At 55.1% G+C, this 12,930-nt stretch overlaps 1 protein-coding gene across 3 annotated transcripts in view; it reads right to left on the reverse strand.

Annotated features, from left to right (window-relative positions):
• The window catches only part of ASAP2 (ArfGAP with SH3 domain, ankyrin repeat and PH domain 2), a 154,808-nt gene that overhangs the window by 7,157 nt on the left and 134,721 nt on the right, over nt 1-12,930 (reverse strand). For 2 of the 3 annotated variants that reach the window (XM_070451854.1, XM_020912045.2), the window contains exons 19-24: nt 10,923-11,038; nt 9,825-9,892; nt 8,551-8,664; nt 6,087-6,339; nt 3,668-3,802; nt 1,997-2,165 (exon numbers count right to left, since the gene is read on the reverse strand). In XM_070451854.1, the coding sequence (XP_070307955.1) occupies nt 1,997-2,165; nt 3,668-3,802; nt 6,087-6,339; nt 8,551-8,664; nt 9,825-9,892; nt 10,923-11,038 (855 nt within the window). The remainder of the gene's footprint in view (nt 1-1,996; nt 2,166-3,667; nt 3,803-6,086; nt 6,340-8,550; nt 8,665-9,824; nt 9,893-10,922; nt 11,039-12,930) is intronic. The other variant, XM_070451860.1, reaches the window with a different exon arrangement.

Genomic DNA, 12,930 nt, shown 5'->3' on the forward strand with positions numbered 1-12,930 from the left:
ATAAAGAGAAAAGGTGATACACATAGAGGAAAGGCCAAGAGGATCTGATATCCGAATAGTAAGAATTGGACTACAAGTTAGAACAGAAAAATACAGATGCTAAGTCATTAAAAAAAAAAACATCAATTGAGATTTCTCAGATGCAGGATGTAGTTTCTATGTTGAGAGGCTCCATCATCTACTTGGGAGCAGGGATTAAAACAGATCACCTCACCCTGGGAGTCAGAGCCCGAGGTGTCCATGGATGGGGGCCTGACGGGGGTTTGCCTGAGGGGACACAGGAAGGCATCCACCTGGCTGGGGGCAGGGGCTGGCCTGTCAGGAGAGCTGGAGACCCAGGAGGGTCCCAGATTCCAGCAGGGAGAGGAGGCTTCTGCACAGAGGAGAAGGCGGGGATGGGAGATGCATTTCATAAGGGTACCGATCAGTTACATAAACATGGGAGCCAGACTTTTTTACCATTAGAAAAGGGAGTAACAAGTGCAGAAAGGAATAAAAAGCTCTAATAGAATAAACCCCGTGGAGCATTTAAAACACCGAGAATGGACTGCATGGCCACTGCAGTGCCCCACCCTCCCCTGACCGAGTCCAGGCTCTGCCTGTGCCGAGCAGTAGCAGAAGGCAGCTGTGATGCCCTGCTGGTTTCCAGGACTTGCTCTTGGGCCTAGTCACCCTGATGTGAGACGGGCCAGGACACGTTAAGTATTCCAGCCGAGAGCCCCAGCTGAAGTCCCAGCTGACAGCCAGCACCAACCACGTGTGTGGACTGGGGAGGCCTCCTCTGATGAATCGCTCTGTGTTGAACAACCCCCAGCCCTCGAGTCTTTTCAGGTAAAGGCCCAGATATTGTCAAGCAAACACAAGCCACTCCCCCTGTGCTGACCCAAACTCATGAGCGCAGTAAGACAGTTGTGGCTTATGTCAATACATTTTGGTGTGGTTTGTTACTCAGAACCAGAGAAACTGGAGACAGTGTGAACTCGTGGATTTCCATCCACATAGACAAGAAACATAAATAAATGTTTATACATGTATACAAGCATGCATGTATGTGTATGAATATACACGTACGTATCCCTAGTTCTGATGACTCAGAAGGCCTGCCCGCGAGCACTGACACTCCAATGGCAATGAGGACACCGACCACCCAGATCTTGGCGTCTTAAGTATCATTCCACTAAAAGGAACCATTTCTCTACCATAAAGATCCAGACTGAAAGCCATGAACTGGATCCCATGAGCTTTACTACAATAAATGTGGTAAAGGACATTTATTTAAACAAATGGCAAAACCTGGAGTCTGCGTTTTGGAAGGTAGGCTCAGTGGTAAAGAATCCACCTGCCAATGCAGGAGACATGGGCTCGATCCTTGGGTCAGAAAGATCCACCGCAGAAGGAAATAGCTACCCACTCCAGTATTCTTGTCTGGAGAATCCCATGGACAGAGAAGCCTAGCAGGCTACAGTCCATGGGGTCGCAAAGTGTCGGACACAACTTAGCGACTGAACAATAACAACCATGTTAATTTCCTGATCTGGCTGGCTGTATTATGTTTATGTAGGAGAATGTCCTAGTTTGTTGGAAATACATGTCCTGCACTGCAAAGAGTTCACGTATTCAAGATAATCCTATGAGTGAACAACAAGTAAGACCTAGAGGCCCTGTGTCTTGAGGAGTTTAACTCCCCGAGTCCCAGTGTCTATGTTCAACAGAAATCTAAATTCATCATGTGGATGTAAGACACGCACTGGTATGAAATGTTTGCAGTATATTCTTGGTAAATTATTTTGAAGACCCCTGAAACATAATGAATTAGTCAATCAACACTTGACCTCAGGGGTCATAGCAGAATTTGAAACATGGATGATTTCAAACGTTCAGAGAAACCCCAGCAAGTGAAGTTGTGGGGTGGGTGCACTGGGAAGCCCCCTGAGGGCAGGAAGCATGGATGGTGACCTGGCTGGCCCCCGAGGGGGACATAGCAAGCAGCAGTTACCCGGGAGCAGGCCTCTTCTGGGGGAGGCGGCTGGGCGGCTGGGGCGGCAAGGGTGGCGGGGCTTTGCTGGGTGGGAGTCCGGGCTGGGCCGGCTTGCTCTGCTGGCTCAAGGCTTCGATCACACTGGGCGTTTTGATCACCGGAGGGGGTGGTGTGGGAGCCAGGGGGTCTGCAGAGAGAGAAGAGAGAGACACACGCAGAGGGTCAGTCTCCAGGCCTCATATTCCCAGGCTCCCCACCCGAGGCTCCTTCGACGAGGGCTTCCTTTTCTCCTTCCACTATTTCACGGGGAAAACACCTACTTCCACCAAAGACTTTTCAGACAGCAGTATTGGTAGAGAGTCCTTCTAGGCCTTAAGGGGGGATTAAAATGACTCCATGGGCCTGGGGGTGTTTTCTCAGCTAGAACCCCTCCTGGGGAAGCCAACTGGGTCTTCCATCCTCCAGGGAACCTGGAGAAGCAGCTGCAGGAGGCCTGGCCCGGGTCCTGCCCTGGGGCCCACCCATGTCACCCGGTGGCCAGCCGGTCAGTCTGGGGACAGCCTGTGAAGGGCCAGCTCCGTGAAGGCTTCCTGTCTCTAAGAGGACAGGGCAACAAGTTATATTCTCTACGTTTTACAGAGAATGAGGGAGCCGAGGCTTTCAGTGAGCGCATGGGGCTGGTAAGACAAGGGGCCAGAACTTGAGCCTCCTTCCCGTTTGCTGACAAAACATCAGCGCCCTTCTCAACGGGCAGCACCCGTGTCCCGCAGTCCGAGCAGAGGCAGCGACCTGCCCCCGGGCCTGGACGTGGACACCTCAGGAGCCTCGGCCCCAGACGGCGGAGGCGGGGGGCGCTGGCTGAGCAGGGAGGGGTCCAGTTCAGGCTTTCTTTCCTTTTTTCATAAGCTTTTTAAAAGCAAAGTCAAAAGGTAGGCTCTTGCATGCCTATCTACAGTCCCGTGGACACGGGACCATGAGGCAGAAGAGTGGGCTTCGGAGACCTGCTGGGCGCCTCTCACCACCGAGCTCCTCGCCGCCGCCCCCCCCCCCCGACCTGGGTGCCCCCGCCCCACCGCAGCCTCTGGAAGCCCCTCCCCGAGGCAGCTGCCCGCTTGGCCTCCAGCACCCGGAGGGCACCGGCTGCAGCCAGGGTGGTTTCTCCCACCTTAACTCCAGCTAAGGAAACCCAGAGAAACCCTCAGTGCTCTCGGAGCAGACACGCACCCCGAGAGCCCAGAGCCCCTCCTATAGCGTCCAGGCCTCGCCTCCCTGGTCCAGTCACCACCCCCCGACCCCGCTTTGCACCCCCTGCCCCTCCCCCCGGTGGACACATGACACTGAAGGGAAACACAGAGCAGATTCTAATCCACAGGAACACAAGCCGGTACCCCGAAGCACGGAACAGCCAGAGGAAGCCCGGCACCGGCGTGCGAGAGAAAGAAACGCTGCTGAGTGCTTGGAGACAGAGGAGAGTGGGGGTGGACCCCGCGGGGAGTGGGACAGACAGCGGCCAGCTGCCAGGGAGGAGGGGGCCGCAGGGAGGCGGCCACGGGGGAGCCCCCAGCAGCGTGCAGGCTGGGGCTTGCTCCCCACGTGGCGGCCGAGAGGACCAACCCCCTCCTCCCCACCAGCCATCCGTGTAGCATGAAGCCCGACGGCAAGAAAGGTAAAAGGAAAAAAAAAACGTACTGGTAGATGTCACGCGGAGAGGGGGCAGCGGTGGATGGACAGTGGGCGGATCTGACGAAGATCGCTGCCGGCTTATACTGTCCACGCTTACAGAGTTTGTCTTCCACGGGGCGTTAGCAGAGGAGGCTGGCTGAGCTGCACACGCACGCACACGCACGCCCATGCACACGCAGGCATGCACACGCACGCAGGAGCACAGAACAAAAACAGAAACAGAACACGGCATTATTGATCCTCTGCCTGTACGACGGGAAACGTGACCCTTCTGTGGACAGAACAGTGGTAAGACCACAAATAGGCCGCTCATTTGTTTGAAAAAAAAAATTCTTTCTGGCACCTGGAAGACAGATACCAATACACACCAAACCAACGATGCTCCTGGGAAAATTCCCAGTTGGTCTCCATCTTACCGATGTCTCTAATGGAAGTACTGTTTGAAGAGGGAAATGATAACCACGGTGACCCTCCTGAGCACTGCACTCAGGGATGGGACATCTGCTTGTCTCTACCCATTTACGTCCTCCCATGGGGTCAGCACCTCGCTGGGGGACACCTGTCCTCAGACAGAGCACGTGAGAGGAGGGCCAAGTCACACACAGCTGGTGAAGGGCAGATGTATTTCTGGCTGGACGCCGGCACCTGGTGACACCCTTCCTCTGCCCACTCCTCCTCACAGAGCGGCATCTGCCCAGGGCACAGGCGTGACCGTGTCTGAGGCTGCGTGTGGCTCACATGGCTGGCTGGGCCTGGAGATGAAAACAGGCCACAGCCACATAGGGCAGACCTGGGGTAGGGGGAGGCTTCCCTCCTGTCCCCTGACGGGGACAGCACTGACCTTCTTCCATTTGTTGGGGTCCACATGGACCAAGGGTAGAACAGATAGAAAACAAAGATAGGCTTTAGTGGGCTGGAGGGGGTGAAAGGCCATCTCCATCATCAAAGGAAGAAAAAGGGAACCCTTCAAACCCTTCTCATCTTAAGACTTGAAGGAAGCCAAGAAACACAGGTGAACAGCTTTCTACAGCTGTCCTGTGACCCAACAGAGCAAAAGAAAATCTCTCTACCCACGACATACACAGTCAGGAAAAGCTGCTCATGAGGTGCCGACGACCTAACCATTTAGCTCCAGCCTCACAAGACAACATACACACCTGGGACTTGGGAGGCGGGAGGGGGGGGCAACAAGCCGCCCCCCATGAGGCCCCTTGACCACAGCGGCCCTCATACACCGGGGCCCCTTCCAGCTGCAGGGCGTGACCTCCTTCCTTGCACAGGGGCTCCCTGCAGGCCTGGGAGGAGGAATGCGCTCTGCGGGAGGGGCGGGCTGGTTTCCAAGGACTGCCCGGCGTGGCCAGTGACCTCTGGGCCTCCCTGAGCACTGAGGCAGAGCCGTGTGGAAGGGCCTGCACCACAGCCAGGGCAGAGGGATGGGGCTGGGGGGGGGCAACAGCCACCCCACTCTGTGAGCACAGACTTCAGGCCTCCCAGCATCACTGCCACTCGGCTATGTGCCCCTCTCCAAGAGCAGCTCCTGCGAAATGCAACCTGGGACTTACTTCTGGGGCCGCCATCAGCCTAGAGCAGCCGTGGGGCTTGGACATCACACCCAGGGCAGGCTCCTGCCCCCCACCCTCAGGAAGCCCCCTGGAGCCCCAGCACACAGCCGGCCTGGCCACCTGCTGAACCTGCCTTCAGGGAGCAAAACGGCCAGTGGGCCTCCAGTGCTGGGTAAATTACTTAACCTTTGCGGGCAGGCGAGTGGGTGGGCCTTCAGTTTCCATTTTTATAAAAACAGAAAATAGCATCTGTGGTGTCAAACTCACTATGCTGTGAAAGACTGACTGAGGCCAGCACAGCAAAGCTTCAGCACCTGAAGTGCCAGCAGGACCCTGGGGGACTCTTCTGTATTTTTACAGCTAGGCTGAGCACTGCTTCCCAAATTAGCATCTTTCTATCCTTCACTTCATGGGGAAACACAGAGAGAAGAAATAATCAGATGCCACAAGCTGGCCGTGTACAGGCAGGAGAGAGACAGAAAGGGAAAGAATGGAGGCAACGGGAGGGGTGGACAGCAAAGAGAACAGCACCAGGAAGCAGGTCTGCGGGAAACACCCAGGGACAGCGGCAGGGCTCACCCAGCCACCCCAGGCCTGCGCAGTGCAGTCCCTGAGTCACACAAGCCACCGCCCGGCCCGGAACAAGAACGAAGCCAAGACACACTCCCACCATCCTAAGAATGATGGAGCTCATTCTGGAAGCAAAGGACGCTAAGTACAAAACAAAAGACCCAAAAGAAAAACGCGTCCTGACACTGGCCCACAGGCGAGCTAGCTGGGGACAAAGCAAGGACAGAGTCCCCAAAGCGTGACCCCAATCACAGCGCTCTTGCACCCAGGGCGACCAAGAGCTCAGTACATACCTTTGGCAACGTTGCGTGGGGGGAGTGGGGGGGCGCTGGCCGAGCCGGGGGCCACAGGCTGGGTGGGCGGCGGGCTGCCACTCAGGATGGCACCGTATGTCTCGTTCTGCAGGAGGCTGGGCACGAAGGCCCTCTGCTTGTCTTTGGCCAGGCTGCCGGCATCTCTCGCCAGAGCTGCAGCGCTGGACGGCAGCTGGCTGGGGCCCAGCTGGTAGAAGCTGACAGGCCGGTCTTCTCGCCGACTGGGGCTGGGCTGTGGGGGTGGTGGGCAGAGGTGTGTGAGACGAAGACGCGCTGACCTCCAAGTCATGGCTATGGATGTGCTGGTGACAAGCCCAGGCATGCCACTCAACCACCTGGGCACAGCGCATTTCTGCCATTGCAGGACAGCGGCGAGACCTAAACCTCACTCTTAGCGTGTCTCTTAATGGACACACCCACCAAAAGAGCCGTGCTTTACAAGAACATGCAATTCTTCATCCTGGGAAGAACTTAGAACATAAGCTGCTTCATCTCTACCAGCCGGAGTTGGCCCGGTGTAGCCCTGCTTTCACTGCACATCCCCTCCACGAGCATCCTTCTCAGACAGCACCCACAGCTGTGACCGATCCTCAACAGCCACACAGCTAATTCAGGGGAGATCAACGCCTTCCTCCCATAGAACTCGGGACTCTAAAGAGTCCTCTAGCTCAGGGTCAGCAAATTATAACTTGTGGGACCACCACCTGTTTTAACAAGTAAAACATGAGCAGAAGGCAGCCATGCCTGAGATTTACACACTGCCCATGGCTGCTCTCCAACCACCCTGGAGGAGAGGAGCTGGAACACAGGCTCGTGTTTTAGGCCCACAAGCTTAAAACATCTGTCATCCGGCCCTTTACAGGTTTGCTGACCCTTGCTCCACCTGAAGGTCATATGCAAGGAACCAGGGACTTGGGTAAATTTGATCAAACTCCTATCTCAAATGTCAGCTTTGTTATAACAGCTGTGATCTTGAGCAAACTAGCCTTGCTGATCCTATTTTTCATCTGTTAAACGGGTACAAATTTAACTACCGGCACAGAGCCCAGAATTTAGCAGGTATGAGTACTGGCTGTCACACCCACCTGCCCTCACACGACCACCTACCTGGTCAAGGCTCTGGGCAACCAACGGCTCACACTCAGCTTCAGTGCACAGAGCCCAATGGCCAGTGGTTCTTCCTACAGAGTTTAAATTCCAACAGGGAGCACGACTGTGTGAACCATGCCCACTGCTCTCTGCTAGGGATGGGGTGGAGTGGGGGGCATGAGTGTCAGCACTGCTGCTGGGCTTTCACTGGGACCACAGGACCCACCCAGTCACTGCCTGCACGACCCTGGGAACCTGACAACGTGATGTGTGCTTGACCAGGAGGCACTCATGCCGGGGCAGATGTTTCAAAGCTTCTCTTTTTTTTTTAAAAAAAAAATTTATTTTATTGTATTTTTTACTTATTTATTTTTTGGCTGACCCATACAAGATCTCAGTTCCCCAAGGAGGGACCAAACCCATGCCCCCTCATTGGGAGCGTGGAGTCTTAACCACTGGGCCATCAGGGAAGTCCGAAACCTTCACCTTTTTTAAAGGAAAATCCAAGTATAAAATGAACAGTTCCTCTCACCTTGACACTGTTTTACAGCGAACTCAGAAATTCCTTATTCTAAGAAACAGAATAGTCCAACAGCTTTCAGAAATGCCATATATTTCTGAAATATACATATGAGGACATTAAAGTCCAGCAGCAAGAAATAAAACCTTACATCATGGCACTCTCACTAATTTCACAGCTTTGGGCATACAGGTTTTGTAGCAGTCGTCCTGGGCCTGGCTTTGAGCTCTGAGACAGGTGTGAAGGTGGTTACCTTCCGGGAGTGCCCCCAAGTGCACAAGCAAGAGCATCCTGAGGAGCAGCCGGACGAGGAGGCAAGAGCCCCCGGGGCAGTCTCCAAGTGCTGGCTCCACTGTGGCCAAGCCAGCCTCTCAGTCTTGAGGCTTGAATGGCCCATCTGATACAGGAAAGAGTTGGGCCAAATGAGATCCAAGGGTCACTGATTTCAGTGAAGGTTTTAAAGATCTACTCGGTGAACACAAAAACCACTCCTGGGGAAACATGGCTTTTCATCACATCATTCTCAGTGAGAGAGCTTCCTCTAACATCCATCAGAATCAGAGGCCCTCTTGTATCTATCCTTTGTATCAGAAGGTGAGCAGCTGCCATGATAACATAACTAATGTCCCGTAAAGTCACATTTGTAGGAGTTGGGAGACAGGGGCAGTTGTGGGATGGGTAAAACCCAAAAACTACTGAGATCAGCAGAAGCAAAAAATAAACTCTATTTCCTTTCCTACAACAGCTTTCTGCCCTAAATATAAGGCCGGGGCCCACACCGTTCTGAAGGATGCTCATCATAAAACTCTCCATGTTTTGCAAGCTGGCACAGACCTGCAACTTCTCGTCCATGTCGTCGTCGCTTTCATCCAGGTCTTCATGGAGCAGTCGCCATTCATATTCCACGTGAACGTGGGAATTAAACCTTCCAGACAAGGCCTGGTTCAGCTGAGAACGACAATGGGCCGTCAGTGACGCTGCTCACACACTCGACCTTGTAAAGCAGATGTGGATTGAGAGGCAGCAGGCAGCGGGTCTGCACCCCAGAGAAGCTGTGCCCCAGCATGAGGCTGGCTTACTTAATTTGCTGCGTCTCAGGCCAATCGCCGCTCCCAAATCCACACATACCCTGGAAGCTCAAACCCGACAACTCCCATTTAGTGCTTTGTAAGCTGCAAAGTCACAGCATGCAGCCAAGGAGTGTTTGAGATCTAAAGGGCAATGGCCAGCCCTTGGGTACCCACAACTGCACAGGGAGCACTTAATCCAGGAAGGAACAAGCCCGCTAACTGTAGACCCCGCTTTTCCTGACCAGCGCAAGAGAATTAAGTCCTGCAAAAAATGACATAAATGACTGCTTTCCCAGCTTTCTCGGGGAAGGTGGACAGCTGGTTTCATTCTAGATGCACAGGTGAGAAGTTATTGCATCAGATAAATGGGTGTCTTAGCACATCAGGGTCTAAATTTTCTCCAAAGCCAGACAGTAGCCATGTGATTTCAGGCAAGTTATTTAACCCTCTGAAGCTGGCTCCTCATCTGTAAAATGGAGTAAGAGTAGGTACCTACTAATCAGTGTCCAAAGGGGTAACAGTAGGCACCCACTAATCAGTGTCCTAAGGGTTATCAAGATTAAATGAACTAATGGACACAAAGAGCTCAGGATAGTAATAATAATGTTCCTCATCTTCTACAGCAGCGACTGTTAATGGCTCTGTTTACCGAGCACTTAGTACGTGCCCATGGCTTCACAGAGTTCAAGTCCATGACGACCCTGCAGACTGGCGTAGCCGACTCCACTTTACAGACGAGGCAACAGTGGGGACAGCTGGCATGACCTTCCCAAGCCACAGCAGTAGAGCTCCCTGCAAACCCCTGGGGCCTCGGCTCCACTTACCCCCAAAGCCAGAGCCGACAACACCAACCAGAGCCCAACCAGAAAATACTGACTCATGTTCCAAGTGTCCCACTAGGCAGGTGGTCCCCCCCTTTCTAAAGGTGCCCCAGGACACTTGCTCCGAGCTGTCCCCTCTAGGACACTGGGATCTGCTCAGGACCCTCCTGCAGACCCTCCCCAAGGGGCACCCCCCACCCCACCGGGGGAGACTCACCAGCTCCTCGCAGCGCTCGTGCCTGAGTCGCTTGGCAATGTCCAGTGGTGTCTCTCCTGACTCGTTAGCTAAGGGACGGTGGGATGAAAGGATGTGTTGTGGCCAAATCAAGCAAAGGTCTGATACCCGGAGGCTATTAAACAGAGACCCAGTGAAGCAGCCCAAATGAAACTGGACCTGACTAATGAATTCTGGTGACTTAGCCCCCGTCGGGGCTGAACTATTCTGAAATCATACAGAACTAAGCAGTGTGCAGTCAGTAAGGTTTTAAAAGACAAGGTTTGAACTAATCATGAAAGTAAAAGCACTAAAGTTAAGCCAACTAATGTAAAAATAAACATCTAAGGCGTAATTCACTGAGTAAAGCAGTTCATGGTAATTCTCTAACCAAAAGCACTGTTAATCTAGTTCCAGGAACCTGGCTGAAAAACTTTACAACTCCTTTTATTAATAAGTAGTCTGTAAATTTGGAATTGTATATTTTCTTCTAAACAAACCTCAGTCAATGAGGTTGGATGATTAATTAAAAAATAAAAAAACTCGGCTCTCAAGCAGGCATGAGCCTTTTTTCCAGTCTTGGCTCTTTGTTTGATAATTCTGCAAAGCTCCTCCCCAGGACACATCACAGCCAGATGTCCTGGGGGTTAAGCCATGTCCAGCCAGCTGCAGGTCAGGGCCGTGGGAGGAGAAAGCGATGGAAGCCAAGCAGACATGGTCCCTCGCAGAGGAGGTTCCATGCAGTGAACAGAGGGGCAGTGGGCAGTGACTCCCAGCAGTAAACGTGCCCACCCAGAGCCAGTGAGGGACCAAGTCTGATCTCAGGTGGAGTCAGGAAGATGCCTGAGCCTTGTCCAAGGTCACCTGGCCACCGGTTAACAGCTGCAGGCCATCCCCTGCCTTTCATGGCCCAGAAAACGCCGGCAACATGGGGGCAAGTCCATGAGACAGCAGAGGAAAACTGCTGGTAAATATCAGACCACGGCAGCCTGGCAGAGCGGGCCCTGTCTTGCTGGGTGGTGCTGGCTCCCAGGCTCTGCCCGGAGCCCAGCGGCCAGAGGGGCCGGGCGGAGGCGGGGCGGAGGCGGGGCGGAGGCTCACCGATGCCGATGGAGGCCTTGCCCCGCAGCAGCAGCTTCAGGCACTCAGCGCCGTCGGTCAGGCAGCAGTAGTGCAGGGCCGTGCTGCCCTTCCCCGTCTGTTTGTCCAGGTTCCCGCTGGCAAGGACAGGCGCCCAGAGAGAGAGAGAGAGGATAGGGAAGCCTCGGGTCAGAGGACTGGGGTCCGGGAGAGGCAGTCGGCGCCCGGGTTCCTGGCTGGCAGGGTCTCTCGTCCTCCTTCAGGGTGGGGGGGGGGCCACAGCACCAGTCCAGCTTGTGGCAGGAGGCGGCCTGGGCTTAAGGCCACCAGGGAATAAACAACAATGGCAGAGCCAGCCAAAAAAAGGGGGCGAGGCACCTGTGCACCCCTGAGCAGGCGCTGGGAGAAGCAGGTGAACCAGGTCCCTCCCGCTGCACTGCTAAGGTCCCACCAGCGTGTCCCATTGCACAGAAGGCTGGGCTGAGCTATTTTCATCCTACTGACGACACTCTTGCCAGGAAGGGGAAAAGCCACTTTTTCCAAAGTTCAGAGTCACCAGGCTCCTCTGAGCTGGCTCGCCCTGGACCACCCTGAAAACAGGCTCCAGGGGAATGAGGGGACCACACGGGTTCTGCCAACACAGAACAGACTGGGCGATCCCAGGACGAGCCACTCAGCCCACCGGACGTCACGCTCTGAGCGGGACAGCAGGGCTCCACCCTGAACAGACAGGTGGGGACGTGGAGGGATCACCAGGAGACGATGCCTCAGGATCCCGACAGGAGGAAACCAGCCACCTTCACTGTTCCTTTTTCCTAGCAGCTTCGTTTTCAGTAAAAAAGAGCCTTATCTCTGATCTCTCTACTCCCCGCTCCGGAGAAGAGGGACCAGCATTGCCCTTCTCCTGCCCCTTGAGAGTCTGCTCTGAGGGGGCTGGCACCACACGGCTGCTCCCCGCAGGTGTCCAGTGAGCTCCCGGCTCCTGGGGAAGGAGCTGACCACCCCCAAGCTTCTCCAGCCCCGGCCACCTCTTCCCTCTTCCCTCCAGGAACTGTCGGAAGACACAAAACGCAAAACGTCTCCTTGCTTCTGCACTTGCTGAAGAATTTCTGTGGCTTCTGGCCATTCCTTGCCCCAGTCCCACCCAGAGCCACGCTCAGGGAGCCACAATGCACCCCGACCTCGAGTCATGACTGGACTCCGGCGGTCAGGCCAGCCCTGCACCAAGCAAGGCAGGACGAACCTGATGGGAGCGCTGGGGCCAAGGAAACTGCCTGCGCACGTCCTCTCCACAGGTACGCTCTAACTGAAAATAACAGCTTTTCCTACCAAGCAAAATGCCCACAACCCTGCCTCGGCCGGCGCTGGAGGTGGAGCCCTGCTTCCTGCTTCCATCTCCCTGTGCTCACAGTGCCCTGCCTGACGTCATGGGGACCCCCACCTCACAGGACAAGCGGGGGCTTCCCTGCCTGACGTCATCAGGACCACCCCTCACCTCACAGGACAAGCCGGGGACTGCCATGCCTGATGTCATGGAACCCCCACCTCACAGGACAAGCCAGCGGCTGCCCTGCCTGACGTCATGGAACCCCCACCTCACAGGACAAGCCAGCGGCTGCCCTGCCTGACGTCATGGGGACCCCTGCCTGATGTCATGGGATCCCCACCTCACAGGACAAGCCGGGGACTGCCCTGCCCGATGTCATGGGAACCCCCACCTCACAGGACAAGCCAGCGGCTGCCCTGCCTGACGTCATGGAACCCCCACCTCACAGGACAAGCCAGCGGCTGCCCTGCCTGACGTCATGGGGACCCCTGCCTGATGTCATGGGATCCCCACCTCACAGGACAAGCCGGGGACTGCCCTGCCTGATGTCATGGAACCCCCACCTCACAGGACAAGCCAGCGACTGCCCTGCCTGACGTCATGGAACCCCCACCTCACAGGACAAGCCAGGAGCTGCCCTGCCTGACGTCATGGGGACCCCTGCCTGATGTCATGGGATCCCCACCTCACAGGACAAGCCGG

This window comes from Odocoileus virginianus, chromosome 2 (assembly GCF_023699985.2).
Source record: "Odocoileus virginianus isolate 20LAN1187 ecotype Illinois chromosome 2, Ovbor_1.2, whole genome shotgun sequence".
Lineage (NCBI taxonomy): Eukaryota > Metazoa > Chordata > Mammalia > Artiodactyla > Cervidae > Odocoileus > Odocoileus virginianus.